Consider the following 23169-nt stretch of genomic DNA (forward strand, 5'->3'; position numbering starts at 1 on the left):
GTCCCTGACCGAGCGGGCCTTGGCCGCGGCCGTCGACTCTCGCCCAAGCCGCCCGAGCCGCGGCCTCTACCACCACTTTGGTACGATTTAAATAAACACATTGAATAATCGTATTTCATCTCACTCATATCATGAACGAGTGACAGAGACAAAGAGGGATAGTTACAATGATTTGCGAATTTTAAATCACCTTATATACATAATAATCATTGGGACCGTGCGTATTTTCCTGCCTGTGTATTGTACTTTGACATCAATTATTGACAGTTTCATTTAAATTAGACTTAAATAGTCAAGTCTTACAAGAGTATTTATTTCACAAGGGTATTAAATTTTAATTTATTTTGTAATTTCATAATTAAAATCTAAACTCGCATATTATGTGTTGTATATATATTAGGCTTCAGATGTTACTATATGAACATGTAATAAAAAATATTACAATGACCTAATTATATAGGTAATTTAAAACTCAGATTCAGTAAAAATATTGTTTTTTTTCTTCTAGTAATGAATTGGTCAATATTTTGCTTAAATATTTATTAGGAACTGAATCCACGTGTGATATGATTTAAACGAATGAATGATAAGCGACCGACCATATTATGATAATACTCTTATCAGATGTTGAAAAAACCTGCATAAAATATTCTGGACGTATTATTTTTAAGATATTATATTATTAGATATTCAGCTTCTAAATATTTATATCATTTAATTTTGAGTTTTTCTTACAAACATAAGATATAAGTACTTTACTTTACGATGATATGTATACTTTTGCTATATATACACAGATCGTGATAAGCAAAACATAAAATGAATAATCATTTACTTTCAATAATATTTACGCGAACGTTCTTTTTATCTGTTGATGATGATGGCGTTAATAAATGTGAATGTGTTTTTTCTGTAAGCAGTTTAATCGCGGATTCTAGTTGATTTATATGTTTTTTAGTACTTATAATTCCTCCGGCATAGGGCGTTATCTCAAAATAACATCCAATTAAGATCGTGTATTGACTAATAGGAAGTCTAAGTATTCAAGATCCTATAAACTCCATTGCTTCCCTGTGAAAAAAATAACAAACAAAAATAAAATTGAAATGATGACTATTTGACATCATTTTCATTTGTTAGCGTCTCCTTTTAAGTATAAGCAATACTTGTGTTAAGAGACATTGTTCTTCCATATCATTTCATCATCATCAACCGCAGGATGTCCACTGCTGAACGTGGGCCTCTCCCAAAAATTTCCATATCCATTGTTATATATTAATTAAGGTTTAGTCAGTTCCACATACGTTTAACTATTATTTTTAAATACTTAAGCATCCTCAATATTGGTAAAGAAAAATATTTATAATTTTTACAATATATAATATACCTATAAGTTACTAACAGCACTAAAACGGTGTTGTACTTATATGATTAAAATAAATAAATAAAATACATTCAAATGTTCACCATTCACAAGTCTTAACCTAAAACAATATTTTACTCCACGTTTTAATCCTTTTTAGACGTTTATACAGAAACCTAACAATATTAACCGATACACCGTATAAAAACAGGTCGTAACAGACAACCGATGACCTGATGTTAGTTACTTGCACCCTCTTGGACGGCGACCAATACAGCGGTGAAAACCCACTCATAATGACTCATTATTCCATCAACGATTCGGGGTCGGCCTAATTTATATCTATATATTGTTATGATTGCAACTGCAGTCACTCACCCCAGTTTCGTAGTTCATCATATTTTTAAATTACACTAGACCTACTTACGAGTAAATAGCAAATATATTGTTACCGTTCTCATATTAAATCGGATTTTGAAAGACGAAAGGTGTTATGTATTTAGTAAAAACCCTCTTTATAAAGTAAACGTTAGATATTCTTTATGTTTAATTTCACAGTTAAAACTAGTTAACAATCAATAAATTCGTAACTTGCAAAAGTGAGAGATGGATACTTTAGACCGTTCACCCCAACTAGCCATTCCCAGGCGGTTGCTGTGTTTTGTAAAAAAATATGAAGCGTATTTTTTTCTGAAATTAACACAATTTGAAGAATAATATTACCTATAACATTGGTCACAAAATTTGGTTTTTCATAATTTTTTATTGTCATCGTTTTATTAATCGTTTTATTATTAATATTATTTAAGCGGCTGATGATTTCGGTTTTGATAAAGGCGATATTTTATTTATCGACAATATGGATTTAGAAGACAATTTCGCGGTTGGAAAAGAATAGATCTTAAAAAACTAGATATAAGCTCATAGTTTGCAACTGCAATAACATAACGATAATTGAGCACAAAGCCAATTAATTATTATAATTAATACCCAACAGACTAAAGAATCGAAGGGAGATTGGGTATTAATGATTAGTTGATGCATGTCAGATCGGGTGGTGCATCAGTTAGGATACTGAGGTCGTCGGCCGCAGTCAGCGGGGCCGCATCAGTATGCGCGCGCGGTCGCCAGCAAAAACGATCGCTTTCGAACTTCATTCACTTAATATCGCAACATACTTCATTACCATTCATTAACTTTGTATCATCGCCCTTAGAAAATAAGATTTAAAAACTATTAATTTTAACCCATAACTAATTCTGAAATTAATAAATTACACATGATTACAGTGAAGTATACAACTTACTTTGCATTTAGAAACGATCGTTACCCTCTAAAGAAAGTGTAAATGGTGTATAAAAGTGAAAACCGTGTAATTATTCCGGTAGGGTCAGCATGTGGATAATGTCTAAGTACTAATGGCGAGCTCTAGTTTTCCGGAACAGTTAATTACATATCTCGGGCTCGTAATTCTATGCAATGCAGTTCATAACCAGATACCCACCACCGTATCTATATTGCTATATATTTTCACTATAACTTTCTACTTTACTCCACCCTTCTATTACAAACTGTTTTGTATATTATTTGAATTAAGTTGTAGTCGAAAAAACTTGGTCAATTTACAAGTTTGTAAAGTCATTTTATTACCTTAAAATGAACATTACGGTCACTTTTGTTTTGAACCTGCTGATTCCAATTTTCTCTTTTTCAAAGCAAAATGTATAACTCCTCCCGTGCATAATAACATGTGTATTTCCATAAACACATTTAGATAATATTTATCATTCTTATCTAACCTAATAAACAAACGTTTCTGCCGGCCCCTTACAAACATATTTATGATGATACGCAGTATGCACGTATAATTAAAGTACACGACATATTCCATGCGTCACAGCGGTCTCAAAGTCTCAATGGCCCCGGTCACTGCATCGCAAATTAATCTGAATCAATCTACTGAATAAGCAGAATTCATAAACCTTTATATAGGTTCGGGATACTAACTTGTAAAGATGCTTGAATAAGTTTGAATATGCGGAGTAATTAGAGTGTACGTAAAATATTCATGTATTCGAATTCCGAATGAGTCAATGTTTAAGAGCTAACATATGGAGTCACATACTGAAAAGCACGTAAATAGTGCCGGTTCTTGCACAATGGCTAATAAATATGACAAAAAAAAACAAAGTAATGATTTCTCATTTTGTTTAATAAGAAGAAGTATAATAAATGACACATAAACTTCCATCCCTCAAAACACATGAAAGTTTATGAAGATTTAAGCACGTGGTTAAAATGATTCAGAAGTTCGCGCCAAAGTAGCCCACATAGCATAAGGAACGCCGCAGGATGACTCACTACAATGGGTACAGGGACGCTAGGGATTTCCATTTGCACCAGTATTGATCAGGACACGTCATGGGCTGGGAGACGAATACCATGATACGCTTGTTTCCGCGTACTGTTATTAGATTTCCCGATACTATTTCCATTTTCTAGCTGTGACTCAGTTAATTGGCTTGTTATGTGTAATACTTTACTGGTTCCATTTACCATTTTCATACTCGTATTCAAATAAATACGTACTACTCTTTCTTTCAAATAATTATTCAGTTTGAATATTAAATTAAATATAGAATTCATAGGGCGGAAGTGAAGAGATGGGGTGGAGATCCCTAGTTCGAACCCGCTAGGGCACGTAACTTTTTTTAGTCCAGTGTACATTCCTTAATGACTTTCACTCGCTTTCAAGACGGAAGGAAATATTCAAATATTGTATCTTCCATACTAGCGAAACGTGAAATTTTCTGAAAGGGAACTCGACACGACATATAAGTTCTTATATGCATAGATTCGGTCTACAGATAGTTGTAATGATAATTAGATTTTATATAAATCGCGAAATGGACGACGGCTGGAATAGGGTTATATGGACCCTACGCCACTACTCCAGAGTTTTCTGTGAAAATTTCGAATTTGTGAATTTTATCAACTCCTCTTTGACTAACAGCATAGTCAGCACAAAGTTTCTTAATCTATCTATGATTAGTAGTAGGACAGCATATTCATATTTAAACATCACACAAGTTCATGGTTATTATTAATATTTTATTAGGGCTATATCTATACTTCACACACGGGATCTTTTCTTGGCTTAGTGTCTTCCCGGGATTCAATATTATAACATAATTTTCTCTCTCGAATGAAACAATTGATTTTCATACTTTCTAAACAATTATAAACGCATTTAATAAGAAATAAAATGATCACATTAAATGTGAAACACAAAGTTAGCGGGCGGGGTTAATAAGTTCGTAGCAATGTCGTAGCATAGCGCTACGAGCGGTCTAGTGCATTACACTGCGGCTGCTTGCAGGTCAGTGGCACTGAGCGGCCACTGCACCCGACTTGCTTAGATACTTCTAACGCTGCAGCTTTTTTCTATTACTCACATTCCCAGCGAGTTGGGCTCAAAGCACTTTTATACATAATTTATGTATGTAATTTTACTGCGGTCGATAAATGATTCTAAGTGAAGAATAACAAACATTGCCAGGTTGCCCTTTTGTTTTCATAACTATGAATTCTCGTGTCATTGACATCGTGTCAGTACAATGTAGAGCGAATTTTATAGACTTTTAAGCATTTAAAATCTAAATGTAAATGATGATTTCATTTAAAGGGACATTATAAATTAAAATAAGGTTCAAGCTCAATTCTTCGACAGAATTTTTAACATATTATCGAGCTTTTTGCATTACATGCCAATGTAATGTTCATAAGTGCGACTTAAACGACAAATATATCAAATTGTCAACTTATTATCTAAAAAAAATGGTTCGTTCTATGTAGTGTTAATGTACGAATGTATGTGCGCATACGTCACGCGTCGTCAAGAATTTCTCAATCAGATCAAGAACTTCTAGTATTTTGGTTAAAATTCCTTTCAAGATTTTTTCTGTTTTTTTTTTTATAAAACAAATATTTTATTCGAAATATTAGGATAATAAAAAATATCTAATTATTTTAATTCGTGTGAATATACGTAAGTTCTCTCATTCGGAACCAAATTACTTACTATACTTTGATTTGTCTTACTTGCACAAACTCTACGTGTGGAATGAAAGTAATAAGAAATAAAAATAATTGTTTGTAAAATAATTGAATAAAAGTTATGGCACAAGAATGTGTGTCAGCAATAGTGCAGTTTGCACGAAGCGCATTATGAATCACTTTCGCGGAGGAGCGCAGCGCGGCCCCGCGAGCACGCGGCACGAGCGCTGCACCACTGAGCAGTGAATTCGCATCGAAAGTGCAACGGCCCCTTGAACTTCGCGCTACTAAGTGGGCCGTGCAGCCACTACTATGTAGTATCAACTACACTATATAGAAATATAGCGCACGACAATCTCGTCGTAAATATAATTAATGCGAATTAAAATTATACCATCATTTATGCGCGCCACCAACGGTCTCACGCACTTGAACAGAACAAATAGAGTGCAAGTGGTCTCACTGTTCATTATATATAGCGACGATTATTTGCTATTACACATTTTATTTTTTAAGTACATAAATTATGTTAAGTTATAGTTAACACCTGTAAAAGAATCCGCCAGCTTTTAAAACGGTATTTTATTACAGAAAATCAGAGGAAGCTAATTAGTAATTGTAGGTGTTAGGTGCATAATTTTTACGTGTACTTCTCACGTTACAGGCAAGGCGGCAGTTAAAAGCCAGAAAAAGAAGCAGCCGGCGGCTGACTGGTATCTAGCTGAGCAAGCGTGCTCTGAAATAGTCTGGACGGGATATATTTCCCGGGCAGCTGCGCGCGTTCGTTGCCCTGCCGCAGGGCGTTAGAAGTGCAACGATCTCTGCAATTATCGCTGCGCCCGCGCAACTCTAAACTTGAACTGCGAGCAATGCACCGGCCGTGCACCTCACCTTCACTGCTTAGAAAGCAACACCTATTACGTCTAACGCTCGCTGCGAGTTAAGAGGACCGCGTCGCTGGCGAGCCGCGCCACTCCGTCCGCGCCACTGGCGAGCCTCCCCACCGCCACCACCACGGGTAAAAGCGAGAGCACTGGACTTTTCCGAGACCAGTTTCGTAACCTATGTAGGATCACGTTTCCATCGCATTTGCTGTATTTACGTTTCTTTTAGAGTTTTACTTTTTATATATTTCTGGTTAGATTAAGTTTAATTAATAACATTATCATTTTCCACAAATAGTTGTCCTAATATGTTAATTATAATTCAAGTTTTCAATATCAGTGGGCGTGCGGTGAGTGGCATTACTGCGCTACTGAACTAAAAATACAGGATATTTATAATCTGAAGTTACTATTTAGTGAAGACAACAGTCTTCGTTCACACGCTTTCTCATACAAATAATAATCTTAATAACCATTATGTTGAGCGGCCCGATAACAATAAATGAAAATATTTACATAACATTGTTTTGATTTCACAAGCAAATTGGGTTGTTTTGGACAGAGCCACAGATGACGATGACAAATGTCAGTACTGTTTTTTAAAACATGTCACTAATACGTTGAATTTGCTGTGAGATGTCTTGTAGGGTATGTGGTTAACTTATTACATACTTCCATACGTGTATACTACATGCGAACATAACATCTGTCTGTTTGTCTGTTACGCTTTTACAGCTAATCCACTGAACCATAACCGAAATCAGCTGATTTTGAAGAAATTTGATATGGAGATAGTGTAATAACCTGGAAGAACATCTATTACTTTTATCCCGGGAAAATATATAGCGAAATTTTTTACGTGCGGACGGACCGCGAGTAAATTCTAGTAGATTTATAACAAACAAGTCAAATGTACGCTAGGTAATGTGTTCATGCACGATAGTATTTAAAAAATGACTATATTCTCTCATAACGATTTGGAGAGTCGGCGCGCTGACATGACTTTGATGGCAAAGATGAGGTGTGTGGGATGCTTGAAGTAGATTCGCAGAACAGCGAATTACCTTCAATTGTAAGCAATCATTTCTGGTGGAAAAAAAAACCTTGTGTGGAATTTCTGGTTAAGTAAGAAACTTCAGTGTTGTATAATGATAGGACTGATTCCACCCGGCAATGACGTAATTTTTAAATGACTCCAAAAGAGGTTTATCTATTCTTTGTATTTATTTTTATGTTTGTTCATAGATATTTTTATACTTCACGATTTGATTTTATTGGTTCTTTTTGCGTTTTTGAATATCATCTCCAAATATGTCAATTTTAATTGCATTGTCATAGCACCTTGGAGTTTGTAGAGGCAGCAGGAAACTAAATAAAATAAGATGCGAATGATTCTTTTTGTATTGAGGTCAATTAGATGTATTTTATAAAAAAAAAAATCAACAAAAAAGCGGCTCTAAAACCACAACAAACCCAAAAAATATTGAACTCTATAAAGGGTAAAAGGTAATGATAAAAACACAAGCAATGTAATCCCTTCAATTTATGTTTTTATGTTTATATGAAGTTACATTGCCTTTATTTTGAATAATTTCTTAGTTTTTACAGTTTCATATTAGGACAAAGTCAAGCATTTCTTTGTCAGTATAGAGTTGATAGAGTTCTACCACTATGAGAAATAATATTGAAATGATTTGCCGATTAAAATCCAGTATTACCTACTTATATTTAACGGTGATGATTACATGTGTAGCACGCGCTTGTGTGCGCGTGTGACGTACTGACGTGCCGTGTGCGGTGAATGCATTTATGGATGTAGTAAAAGTGCATTCATACTCTTGTATATCATGACGCCCTAGTACTTTGTTGCACTAAACTGCACCAAGAATTAAAACCGCACATTTATTGGCATTGGGTTAGGTGTTGTCTCCGTTTCCTGTATCACTATGGATAAAATCACTTTCTTAATTTTATCCATACTTGTGCAATGCACCTAGGCCTCTATTGAATAAGGCGACATTAATTCAAAGTACAATTTTAGAAAACAGTAGGATCAAAAATTAAAATGTTGTAAATAAAAAAAGATCAAATTTATTTCGGTGGATTTTTAAAATAATAAATACTATTTTTAAATAAGTAATGGGCACGTAAAGTCAAACAGTCGTTGCGTAGTTGATTGTATTATACCAGGTTAGCTGAAGAAACGAAGAGATCGTGCGGGCTAAGAACAGAACTGCGAACAGGCGCTGTGCATTAGTATTTTGTATGCACTTGGACGAAGTTATTTGGCGCCATAAGTGCGACAAGGATAGTAGTTTTATGTGCATGTGTTAACTACCGCAACATTGACGTCAACCACATGTAAAGTAACGTCTTATTACAAAATAATGATTTTTTTAACACGACTAAATCTATCAGCAACCCCACAATGGCTTATATCTTATTTTTAAATTGACAATATTGTGCATATTCATTAATATTTTAATACTTAATCCAAAAAAATTCCAAATAAAATACATAAAATGAGTTTAATTTACATTCATCAAATAAACAATAAGTTCATTGCTGATAACCAATTTTTTTGTGAATAAATTGAACTCTCTCCATTAAATACATGGTTATATTTAATTTAGAAACACTATATGACCATTTTGACATTAATAAGTTTATTTTTTTTAAAAAACCATACGAAACTTAATCTAAATAAACATCATTTCAGATAACAATGGTATCTAAATTTGAATATGAAACACTTTATAAGATAGATCGCTTCATCAACAGTTATAATCGTAAATATTTTTGACACACCTACTGATATGCAGTCGACAGCACATGTTAGTGTTTAAGAATGTTTGACAAAGAAGACTATAGGCTTAAAGAACTCAACAAAGTGTCCACTTTCATTGCTAAATTATTACTAGTTGCTTCGTTACAATTAAAATTGATTGTTAAAACGTAATTTGTCAGCATGGCCTTAATTCTCAAGTCTGGGCATTGCGGTCTTCATATTATTATATTTCTGTATTTGGCTATAATTTATTTGTTTTATGTGGATATTTTTAGTAATTGGCTGATTCTGAACTTGTACAATAACCTAGTGCAATTGAGTACGTTGCGTGACGCAACGCAAGGGCGTCGCGCAATCGTTCCACCGCCTGTGTATTTATGCGCTCTTAGTACCAAAGGTTCACTTTCGACACAACCCTTGGTCCTAAAGCTGAAAAGGACAAGTGTTGTTTATAATAAACGTTTTTGTTTGGAAACTTGTTTCGAAATCGCATTACGCTTACGTTTTATTGTAAAAACTGAAACAAAGATTGTTGGTAGGCGAAGTATTTAACTTTCTTAGCAACTTATACATAGGAACGTTATCTATTATTATGTTTAATTATAGGATAAAGCTTATATAATTTACATTTTTAATTTATTATACACATATTAAACACGTTATTTATACACACTTGTTTGATATTTATAAATCAGGATCAAACAAATATTTTTATTTATTTTTCACTAAATAATAAAGCTTTTTTTGAAAAATCTACCTTCATGAAACAAAATTGGGGATGAAGGTGAAACGTTAATGATATTTTAATAAAATTCTATATCCGGGCGAACTAATTAACGCACTTACGCTTTCAGTCTAATCAAGTTATACATGGCCGCAGCTACGCGCCACACCCAGATTTACATAAAATATAAGTACCTAAACATATATTGGTTTTTATCATCTAGGGTTTATGATTCTTCAGTATTACTGATGCGTATTACATTTGCTGGCATCAATAATTATTGATAATATTTAAGCAAACCAAGTCCCCTTCACGGGAGCAGACGGCGCCATGCGCTATAACGCAATAATGTTTAACCTATATATTATTTAAAATTAATATTACAAAATAATTTTTAACAACAAACTTTTTTAAATGTTCTAAAAAGAAAAAAGAAACATTAAATTAAATCTATCTTTGTTTTATACTATGTAAATATAATATCTTTTAAATCTTGATTATTTTTTCTCACCAAATCCTTTAATTTATATTTGTATTTAATTGATATGATGAAGTGCATAAAAATTACTAGTCCATCATCTTGAACCGTCCGGTATATTGGATTCAGAATGACGGCACTTAGCTAACCATGCCCTGTCAACCACACTAAACGTTTGTACAGAATTTATTTTTAATCGATTGTTGGCCAACAGTTTTAAAATTTATTTGCAATATTTGATCCGAACATACATACAAATATTGCAAGTAAAATAAAACCTTGTAAAAATAAAGTATACGTCACCAATCTTAACCAGTAAGTAATGAAGGCAAAAATGTTTTCTCTTCTATTTTCATCTAGGTATTTAAAGAATATAACGGCGTGTCAATCGTTGTCAGTTGTTGATGTCGCTGAAAAGAGACGAGTTCTTTACTCGTAACAAGACAAAATAATTAACTCGTTGACCTCCTGAAATATCCCATTTCTTAGTTGTACAAACATATTTTTACCATTACTTTTATCTAAAGGTAAAGGAACTCTAATTATAAAATCTTAATAAAATCGTTTCATGAAAAAATATATAGAAAACATTTCATTAAATTTGCAACAGATCACAATATATTATAAAATTTTGTAATTAAAAAACTGTCAAAAATCGTAGGATGTTTTTACACTATAACACAAAAAAATAACAAATACCTACATGGGTGGCGGGCCTTGTTGGGAACCGGGTTTTTCGATCACACTACCTTATTAGCCTTCAACATCTTGAATATGATAATATTAGAAATATCATGCTCTTGAGTTAATTATATTTATAATTACTAAGTAATGTTCAAACGCACACATTTAAATGTATACATTTGACGTTCATAACGTAACGGCATATTCAATACAGTAAAATGGTAAACTTATTATAGTGGGGTCTGAAATCAACTAGAATATTTGGTCACGTTCCGCCTCGCAGCGCCGAGCCGATACCGAGTAATCAGAACCAATATAAAGATTGCTTATAATATTTAAAAAAAAGTAAATATGACTGTAACACACACATATATATCTCGGGTAAACCCAAGTGATTTCCATTAAGGAAATTGACTTCCCGACCTGCCTTACAAATCAAACGTCAATCAATAAGACGATTATTAAAAATATACTGGTTTACATGTTATATATGAGATCACTCGTCCTTCACCAGAGTTTTGATGTTGTATAGTCAGTCACTGTTCAAAATAAACCGAAGCCTTGCCCGCCCGGACACTGCACGCCGCGTCTGACTATAAAATTACAATAATTGTGACGTGTAAAGCAAGGACGTCACAGTTCAAATCACGTGTTGTTAATAGCAACAGAGCACGGGGGGCGGCTCACCGGCGGCTTTCAGCTCGGTCCACACTCACTTCATTTGGGAAGCACTTTATTTTTACCCGGGCGTTCGTTGACCTAACCAATTATATGTGTGATACATTCAGAAACATGAAACGTGTAAGAGATAAAATATTATTTTAAGAGTGACACTTAAAGTCTTGTTAGAGTGCAGAATTTATAATTTTCAACCTATATAATATATCCACATATAATGTGAACTAAAGGAGCATCGGGTGCATGAATAATCGTTAAATATTATTTATTGATTAACGATGCATGGGTTTAATATATCTATAAGTTCACAGATTTAAAAATACTAGTTTTTGTCCAGTGGTAGAAATACGACCGAAGTATTTAATACATTTGTAACACAATTTATACATACATTTTATTTTTCTGCATTCCTTCTCTATATGAACTTTATTTATGCCAAATCTCATCTCCTTCGTGCGCAAAATGTGCTTAAAAACAACGTTTTTTTCTACACATATTAATATATTATAAATATTTTACATTATGCTAAAGGAATTTATAATACTACTGAAACATAATGATTGTGTTTGGCATTCAGTAAACCTATGGACATTAAAGACAATTAATATTTAACCATAAACAAAAGAGTATTCGTATATGTCAAATATTTATGTGTGTAATATTTTTTAAATTGTTTTAATGTATTTCTAATGCATGTAGGCTTCTCCATATAACTTTAATTGTGCCAAATTTTATCCGTCTGCGTAATTTTTGTAAAAAGGTATACAAAATTTTTGCTTCAGGTATCATTCATCTATTTATACCATTATATAAAGTTGAACAGTTTATTTGTTTGTTCTAACGTTAATTTCAGGAACTACTGATTCGAATTGAAAATGGGCTTTACAACCCAAAATAATTATTTTAGTGTTGGATAGCCCATTTTTCCTGGATAGCTATATACAAGCTTTTTAACATCGCGCTATGTCTGATAGGAGCGGAGCTTTAATGAAAAATGTTGCAAAAACGGGGAAAATTTCTTTCTTTTAAGATCTTCCGTGGCGTGCGCTGTGTAAACGGCAAAAGTTACGCAACATTAAGGCACGACGGAATTGTTCCTCTTAAAAAGTTCTAAAAATATATTATAAACAAAGTCCCCCGCCCCATTTGTCTGAACGCGTGAAACTTCAAAGTTCCCAACGGATTTCTATGAAATTTTGTATGGGTACAGTTTGAGACCTTGAGAAGGACATAGGCTACTTACTATCCCGAAAAACTTTATCCCAGAATACTTGTTTACGCGGACGGCGCCGTGAGCAAAAGCTAGTATAGTATACCTTTTTATTATCTAAAGACCATAAACAGCTGTCTCAGAAACATAGTAAAAAGGCAGCATTGCCTTATATAGTACATTAATAAATTAATAACTTGTGCTTGTCATAATTTTCAAACGTGTGAGGATAGGAGAATAACGAATACCCGAATATGGATGTAAGTATATTGAAAAAATATTATATTTTCTATTATGTTCTTAGTGGTATATTGTTACTTTACATATAGTCAACAGGGCTATCCAACTTCAATGTTAGTAAACACAATTTTAAACTGTGTGAAACCTTTTTTTCGAGCGGACTTAAGAGCAAAAGTAATTATACAATGAGAAATTTTAAACGCAATCGTTTTTACGGCTTTTGTAAAGTTAGGTTTATCAAACTATGATTTTATTATTTTAGATGTGCGACATATTATGACTAGACATATTAATGTCATGTTATGACTAGACAATGTAAAATAAATGCTATACTAGTGTATATTTAGAAAATTTTGTTTCTTTCTATAAGCTTATACTGTACACAAACGCTCACGCAGAAAGGGTAGTCATACTACACATTATACCTAATATCAACAGTATTTAGAGATTAAATAAAAAATCTATAAAAGATTTTGAACAAAAACAAGTATAACTGGAAACTTCTATTGGAAACCTTGAACAAGGAACTATATCGAGTTCCGGGTGCATCCCCGCGCTCGCATCGATCGGCCGTGACCATGGCAACGTGGAGTGAAGTGCGTGGGTCAGGGGCGCAGACTAGCCGCACCCGTTCTATCCGACTATTTTAACAATGCACTGAACAATACAATGTTTACGTAACTGTTCATCTTTCAGCGCAATATTAAGAGGAAAATGATACGTTATATGTAGATGTTTGAGTGCGATGCGAAAATAAGTTTCTTTTAACAAAAATACTCAAATTTGAGTTAATCCTTGTGTTATTTCTAATACCATATCTAAAGTCATTGCGTGAAAATGTATCGCAATCAACGCTTAGTATTAAAACTTTAATGGCGATTAAGTAAATACATTGGAAGGTCACGCGATTCGAATAAATATAAATTATCGAATAGTCCGTCGTATTGATTGTATTACGTTTTTATTACGTCTTAAAGCATAAGGCACCTAAAACAACGTCTGTAATTGCTGATTTCTTATCAATGACCTTCATACAACTCTTGGACTTGCACAATCATACACAAAGCATACTAACGTACCTATTTCATCCTATTATACTCTCTACGATATTTTAGGCGATAAAACATATGTTGACGTTATACTTAAACCATTCTCAATGTTTTTAGTTTACTGCACATCTGTAATAACTAATAATGTGATGACGTTTATTAAATAAAATAAATAAATAAAGAAATCATGGATGTAGAGTCCCAGCGCATATAATAGGTTCTTTAAACTTGCATCGCATAAAATAAATTATAGACAAATAAGATAGCGTTGGGATATTAAGTTATAATTATGTATTAAAGTACTCATTTAAGCTCGATCGAAAACAGATAGTATAATGCTTACTAAAATATTACCAAGAAATTAAATTAAAAAATATCCAAAATGGGATCTTCAGCAAGGTTATAATAACCTTGTAATGGAAAATTAATGGGGCACTTGCTTTAAAAATATGTATGACCGTGACCCTTCCCCGGTCACAGCAGGGAAGGCGGCGGGCGCGCGGGCCCGAGCTCGCCGAAGGACGACCGCAGCGAGGAAATGATTAGGCGGAGGAATCCAACTCACGAATCCGACCAAAACTCCGAATCCAGTTAAAATTTCCATGCCGCCCGCTAAGGGAGCATCTCCTCAAAGCAATTAGGTAAACGAGTTGTTATTATGAAACCATTTATAAGTGTTGCGAGTGACGCTCCGCGACCTCGGCCAAGGTTGTGAGCCAACACTTCCCTGTGTACTCAGCCGTTTATAACGTACATGCTTACATAAATCTACTCGGCACATATATATGACACACATGTGCGTTTTATAATAAATACGATGTAATCAGATCGCACAAGTATTATTTCCGGAATATTTTGTATTAGAGATGATGTTTTTATAACGTACGTGTTTAATAGTTTTTGTGCCAGCATTCACCTTGCGGGGCAAGGTCGTGGACTTGAAAGCTTCAATCGCGCACCAATTTTTTTTCTAACGTATTTGTTTACATACCGAGTTTTTACGTCGATGCCGTGTACTGCATGAAAATTGCGACCTTTGCAAAGAAATACCAACGTACACACTACAATCAAACTTTTTAATCATGGTACATGCATTGTTTGTTGTTTCTGAGAATTACTAATGTTACTTGTATTATGCACATGATATTAGTAAGTATTTAAAAAGTGTAAAGCCATGTTATATATATAACATTTGCCTACAGAATGAATGGGCCGGCTTCACGAGGGTAAAATCAATATCTTTTATAATATCATCGTGTCGTAACAGTTTGCTGTCGTATTTACTGTGGGAAATGTGATTTATAATAATAATAATAATAATATCAGCCCTGTATTATATACTTGCCCACTGCTGAGAACGGGCCTCCTCTACTACTGAGAGGGATCAGGTATCCCTCTCAGAATGTGATTTCCTGTGGCTCAAATACCCTCCTCCCTTCTTTAACTCCTAATCCTATCCTTTAAGGGCGCGACGCATGCATGCCTCGACTTGTGTTTACAGATGATAGAGTCCACATAACAATTTCAGGTGACGTTCTATGGTTCTTGTTCACCGGCCTATAATATGGACCTATTCATTAGAATAACTACCAATAAATAGGCTAAATTAGAATCAAGCCAACGGTGCTTGCAAGATGAGAACAAATTCGTATAACATTACAGACTTGGTGACGTTGAAAATGGCAGTGCAAAAGATTTTTTTCCGTTGCAAAATTATTATTTTAGTACTGAATTAATTTTAAGTAGTATATATTAAATGGTGACTCAATATAATTTCAAACAACTTATGAAGATGACTGTACGCTCGCAATATAATTATATATTTTTATTCAAGGGCATGCAAAAAAACCAAAGTGATAAGCAGATATTATCGCATGTGAATATCACTAGGAAGTAATTTGCTAAATAGAAGGTTATGGTGATAACGCCTCTTGAACAGCGACTAACTCTTGGTATTATGACGTCACAATACCAATAGAGGAAATCAACAAGTTTTTAAATAAAACCTTTTGCATTTGAACATAAAATAAACCCTGAACTACAAAAACTATTAAATCTGGTAAACACATAAATCTTATATAGTTAATCAAGAGTATAATTAGCAATTTGAAGGTTTTTCGATATAGTATTTTTATGGAAAATATAATAAGTGTACATCATTTATTATACATATGTGAGAGATACTGTTTTAAAACATTAGACACTAAATGTGAATAAAAAATACATTTTTACCTTTTTCCTAAACAAGTTATAGTAAAAAAATCTTAATTCTTATAATGACTTCTATAGACGAATCTTAAGTAACTACACTCATGATGTTCTTTGAATGCGCTGACGATGCGCGTCAAACGCGACAAGGAGCGCTGTGCACGCGCGTTTGTATTGTTACATTTAGATTAATATCATTACTATCGCATAGAATTTGTTATAGACGCGCTAATAACGCGCGGAAAAGATGAGTCAAACGTCATCCGTCGTGTATTAAACATTCATGTGCATACGCCCTAAGAATTTGCTTTGCTTTTTTACATTGCGCATGACTCTCTATAATATCTGTGAGCCTTGGTCTGATGAATGAGTTATTAATTGATTTTCACTGTATCCAAAGGTATAAATACTTGATTATGCAGTGGATTTTTTGGTCACAGTACGATCACTATCTATGTAAACTTTATTTTTTAATATTGTCTTTAAAAAAAGGAATATGTTTGGGCTTGCATAATTTTTGTGCAATATCCATGCTTTTACACTATATTTACGTCAATTTGGGTTAAACATTCATAATTTTTTCACCCGAGTGAATGCTAACCTTTTGATTTATCAAGAGTATGGTCTTATACAGGGTGTTTCAGAATAGGGGAGTCTCCAACAATAAGATACAAATGTGTTCATCATAATCTAAAAAACTCGTAAATCTAATATTCTTATAAATCAAATTTATAATTTATGTAAAATATCATTTAATTTTCTCGAAAACTTGCCTGAGACATTTATATTATATAATACTGTGAAAAAAATTAGAATCAATATTTATTTTTGTAATTTTCTCACGTCAGTTTGTGATTATCATTTGATATCTACAGACAATACGTTTTGATGAATCTGTCCTGCATGATGACTCATTATTGTGCACATATATTATAAAGTCAATTAATATGCCAGTGAGAGGATTCGCAAACAGGGTGCAGGGGTCACGCGCACCTGCTGCGCCCGCGACGTTGACATTGCCAGATAAGATACGGCTATTATTTTGTCACTGCTATCGGCCCAAAGTCACAGTGACCTTAATGACACCGAATGACGCGACACCCCGCATTCGTCACACTGACCTTGCGATATTTATCTAATCTTTTCGCGAAATATGTATACAGAACATTTTTTATTAAGGTACATATTGTTTAAATCAAACTTAGCTCATATTTATTATAAAAGGTAATAAATAATGAATTAAACTTACTAACTAAATTTCTATATATTATGACAAGAGTGCTGTGTTCATTTTAGATTTAATATTCATGTTTTACATCCGGATTTAATTGAAACTTAACGATTTTTCATCGAAAAAGGAATAGAACAACCAAATATATTAATACCAGGTGTTTCTCATTATAGACAATACAGTAAGTTAGATGTTAACATTTTTAACTTGTAACTAAAGAATACCAATAATTTATAAAATACCAATAGATCAATGATATGAACAAGTAGGTACAACTCATTATATTCTTTTGATGAGAGATGCAAGTATGAGCTAATGAGTTGTCTGAAATACTAATTACACAGGTATTTACACAACATGATGTAATAATCTTGAATTTTTTTCTTTGAAATTTTTTTTTTATAATACCACACACACACTCACGCCTTTTACCATTGAAGATGTAGTTAGAGACGCAACTGTTGCACCAACTTCTTGCCGTGCATATTTCGTGCCATGATGTGATGGGTTGCGGGCCTATCACCGAGTGCTCAGTACTGCAGTTGTACCGTAATACAACTACTTTACCGAAGCGAGCAGTATTTTTATGACAGTCATAATAATATGATATATAGTCAATAAATATCTTTCACCAAAATTTTATTTCTCTCCATCGCCCTCAAACTCTTTCAGTTCTAGAAGTATCATGCACTGCCTGGCCTAAAGCACCGCACAGACTTTGTCAATTGTACCTGGCACCCAACACAAGCGGTAGCAACTTTTGAATAAAAAGATTAGTACCGATGCAAAGAAATGCAAAATAAAAAAACGCATTTATTTTTTATTACTCATATAATTTAAATAGTTGATTAATTTGCTTAATATGTTATATAGCATGTCTTACATTTTAATTATAGTGCATAGGTGTTATCATATTACGGATATTACATGCCTCGAACGTAAATGTACAAAATATATTAGAATTGTGGAAGATAAAAACCCATTTATCGAGAGTCATAGCATGGTAGATAAAGAAAGTTAAATTAAAAATTGTTTTGAAAAAAATATAAAAGAATAATATCCTTATTCTTTTAATATTCCACATAAAGGTGGAACTCTCTTATCATAAGGATTAGTAGCGTCAATGGCTTCAATGGTCCGTTCATCAGGTCCTTGAAGATTATTGGAACTATTATAAAACTAAACTTTAAAAAAAAAATGATAATATCATAAATAATTTCTTTTATTATCAAAAATCTTTAAATGCCGAAACTTAGCTGCTGCATGGGCTACCTAAGCAAAAAAATGTCAACTGTCATTGAGTTGCATGATACATCACAAAACCGGGCAGTACTCAATAATTTGGGTGTAAATATTTGATGATGTATTAATATTGTTGTTACACGTTCATTAATACCCATATTTATGTAAAAGTTTAGCTTGTAAGTAAATTATATAACAAAAAAAAAATATTACACCTTATTACATTGCTTCTTATCTTTAAATTTTGAATGTTGACTTATGTTGCAATAGCGTTCTTATTGTTTAGAGTTTCAAACAAAATAAAAAAATACTTTCTAATTTAAAACATAAAAGAAAACCATAATTCAAATTTTATTTGCAAGTTCATGTTTTATATTCGAGCTCTATTGATTATTACCAGACAAGCCAATAAATACATACTTCCCCGACACCTGCAAAATGAAGGCAACCTCAAGTATAATAATTGGCCCACATTGTTATGATTAGCGATTAGTTTGCAAGTTAGCGTAACGTGTCGTTCGTTTAATAAGCACGACCTTCATCACTCCGTCATCACCCGGAAATCATTGTATAGCTGTAAACGCGCTGTTACAATTTTCCAAAGCAGGAAGTATAAATCTAGCGGCCAAGGCAAAGCAAAATGATTATTCACAATCATTTTGCTTCAAATTATTTTTCATTAAGTATTAGCTAGCATTACGTGCGTGGTTATGCTTTAACCTTTAAAACTTGGCTAAACGCGCCAGTAGATCAAGTAAAGGAATCACCATAGGTCCACCTATTGTTCTTTGAAATAGGTAGTTATTTTCCCTTTTTTAAAATAAACAAAGCGAATATGTTTAATTATATGTATATACTTATATACATATAAGATTGTCCATCGGTAATACGCGCCTTACATTCGCCCCAGTCAATTTTAATAAACGTCAAATCAAGCTGAACTAGTATACAGAAATGCAACTAGTCCTAGTCTAGTAGAAGTGTAGTGTGTACCCTTCACTGATTTTATTTCCGCTCCATTATATGATTAGAAGGCAAGACAATGCCATTTCGAAAATACAGGTCCATTTCATGCATTTTACACGTATCTTTTTGGATAAACAAAAATTTCATTGCTGTACGTTTTGATTGAAAGTAAGACCCCACGAGTTTATACGTTAACCAAGTAGCTGTTAGACCAGTGAAGCAAAGATCAATCTAAATTGCAAATGAATACCAGAAATAAATGTAAGAAGGCACTTTGACCTTAATTATAATGTTTATTTATATACTAATAATATAAACAAAAAGAAATCTTACCTAGATCTGGAATGGAGCTGGATGGTTCCTCGAAGGATGGAGGTTTGTGCAGGCGCGGCGCAGGCGGTGGCGGCGGCGGAGGCGGCGGTCGCATGCACTGGATCACCGAGTGCGTCGGGGCCAGGGTCGGGGCCGCCAGGAGCACGGGCGCGCGAAACTCCTTCGGCGGTGGCGCAGGCAGCTCCAGCCGCCTCATGCCCGGCAGCATCTCGGCCTCATAGCCCGTGTCCGAGGGTTCACGCTTGGGCGACAACTTCGGATAACACTGCATCGTTCCTTGCAATACTGATAACAGCAGTAGTCTCGTAAAACGTACAAATTTTATTACAGGAAAAAAAACTATACAAACATTCCACTCATAACGTTAATAAAATTTCACATATAATGCGGAAATCTTCCTGTATGGGCATATGAGTGCATTGTTTATGTTCGGATGCGCAGTGCACTACAGGGCGTCGCGGCGGAGCGCGCGTAATATGTGCTCGTACTGCGTGGCGCGTGTGGTGCGTGCGCGGCGCGGCGCTCGACTCGCGGGACTCGTTCGCTCGCCGCGGCCAACTTTCTCTCACTGGCGTGGCGGCGGCTGTAGCCGGACGAAAGTGAATCTGCAGCGTGCGCCCCTCGCCCTCTCCGCCCTCAGGTGCCCTGCACCGCCCGCCCAGCGCCGCCGCCGCCACCACCGGCGCTGCCGATGCAACGCCCATCCGACATCAACTTTAACCTTAACTGTGACCTTTACTTGAGTGCACTGCACTCACGATTTACTACCTTTATAATATAATGCCTAATTATAATTTCAGTAAGTATGTATCTCATTTCTTTACTCGACACAATGCGTAAGTAATATATACCTATTAATATTTTTAAACGCTATTAAACAAAAAACCTTAAAAAACATCATAATTATTATTTTTTTTTATTTTAAATAGGAAACATCATGCACCGTTCTACTCATTTGCCTATCTATAAGCACTACAACAACAAAAAAGTCTGAGCAATCCTATCTTTGATCATTTAAAATATTCAACATACAATAACGTTAAATGATTTTTTTTACATAACAAAACACTATAATGCTCATGCAATAGGTATAAAAGTGCATTTATAACCGTAAAAGTGCAAAATCTCCATGGTACTACTTGTTTCACCTCTGTTTATCCATTGAAGCGATAAAAATAAGACAATATTATTAGATTATGGTATGTTACCTGTATGCATATAAAGCTATCACTTATAATCAAACGCGTAATCAATAGCAATATTATTGCAAAACAGTGCTGATAACCTTCGGAAAAATGAAACACGTGCAATGCCATTATTACATCTCCACATTGTATACTCATTATTGATATTTTACTTTACCAATGTGCTGTGTAACCTATTTATATATAACTTCACCCATGTATTCCCTAGGACATAGAGATATGTATTACGTAATTGGGGTTTGTCCTGACATCCTATGGTGTAAGATGGCGAAACGACATCCACAAATAAATGCTGTCTGTTTTTATATTTCTACATACACATTTATCCCGATTGTAGCTGTATTAACATACATATAGCGGCAATGGGGCAGATAGGCGACCTATTTTTAACTGATAAGTGATCTCCGTTGTCCATTAATATCTATAGAATCATGTATATCTGTGATATATTTAGCCAATTTAACCATCTTCATCAGATTCATCACAAATTCAGTGATAATATTATTAAATAAAAGTAAACAGTACCTACTATATTTTTTGCAATGTCAAACCTAAACATAAAGCAAAGATTGCATGATTTTGAGTGGCGCCAATGTTGTTTTTCCTTGGAATATTTTTTGAAGTATTTTTTTTTCTAATTCGGGTCAGTATTAAAGCACGTAGACAAATTAACAATTTCGTTATCACTTCCGCGAAGGCATGGGAAGATAATATGGAAACTCGATCGATTTGCCACGGACGTGTGCACGTTGGGGCACGCTCGGTGATAATGACTGATAAACATCTACGAGATAGCACGCCAACTGGACAAGAATAAAACTGCTTTATGCCTAAAAGTGAGCTGAATTTTATCGCAATAAGATAATACACGATTTTTTTATCACCTACATGACGTGCATGATTAGAAGTACAAAGCTCTGTAGTTCTACATAAGATAACAATTAATGTTCTGCTCTATGATGGTAAACTCAATGAACTTGCATGAAATTAAAATAATTCGTTAAATTATTTAAAACCGATAGATTTCTTAAACTAATGAAATTAAAAATATATGGCGAGATATTTAAACAAAGCGTAACATAGTGTATACATAGTAGTGTAAAGCCTAATAGGGTGTTGGGGTGGATTCGGCAGTAGTTGATAATGCGAAGCGCGACTCGCAAGGCGGTTTGGGGGAAGGAGGGAGCGCGGTGCAGTGGCAGGGTGCGCCGCGAGGTCACTGCCACTGGCGCGGCCCGAGCGGCGCGGCGCGCGGCTGCGGCCGTGAGCAGCCCGCGGTCTGGACGCCGCTGTGCATTACTATTTTGGCAACAAAACTTAAGTAACGGTAATCTCGTTGGAATTTTACAAAAATTTACCTGCAGCCTGCCTCATTCTAATTTTTTAAAGATTTTATGGTATCTTACTTCGTACGATACTACCTTATGTCTTATTAAAATTATAAAATAATGCAGAACAGTTGAATGAACTTGGTAGAAATTTGGGAAACAGATAGAACGTGTCTTACAATAACATAGGTAGGGTATACTCGATACTATCATATATAAAATGTTAGGATATGTAAACGCTAAAAAATATATTTAAATATTATTTTTTATTTAAATTAATAACCAATTACAACATGAACGAGTTATTGCATTATAGCAAATATAACTATTAATGTATCATACTTATTTTGTATATCAGTTATGTATCATTTATGATTCTGGACTAGTTTATCATACTTGTTTTGTACTTATATCAGTTATGTATCATTTATAATTCTGGACTAGGTGGACTGGTTACAGGTAACGTGTTAGGAATTGCGTGATGGTCAAATAAAGGGCGTTT

The 23169-nt window shown here is 34.2% G+C and overlaps 1 protein-coding gene across 1 annotated transcript in view; it reads right to left on the reverse strand.

Moving 5' to 3' along the window:
* LOC115454708 (ecdysone-inducible protein E75-like) overlaps positions 1–20699 on the reverse strand; it is a 106784-nt gene extending 86085 nt beyond the window's left edge. The window contains exon 1 of the mRNA XM_030183429.2: positions 20135–20699. Coding sequence (XP_030039289.1) covers positions 20135–20405 — 271 coding nt within the window. The 5' untranslated portion in view covers positions 20406–20699. The remainder of the gene's footprint in view (positions 1–20134) is intronic.
* Positions 20700–23169: the final 2470 nt, after the last annotated feature.

This window comes from Manduca sexta, chromosome 17 (genome assembly GCF_014839805.1).
Source record: "Manduca sexta isolate Smith_Timp_Sample1 chromosome 17, JHU_Msex_v1.0, whole genome shotgun sequence".
Taxonomy (NCBI): domain Eukaryota; kingdom Metazoa; phylum Arthropoda; class Insecta; order Lepidoptera; family Sphingidae; genus Manduca; species Manduca sexta.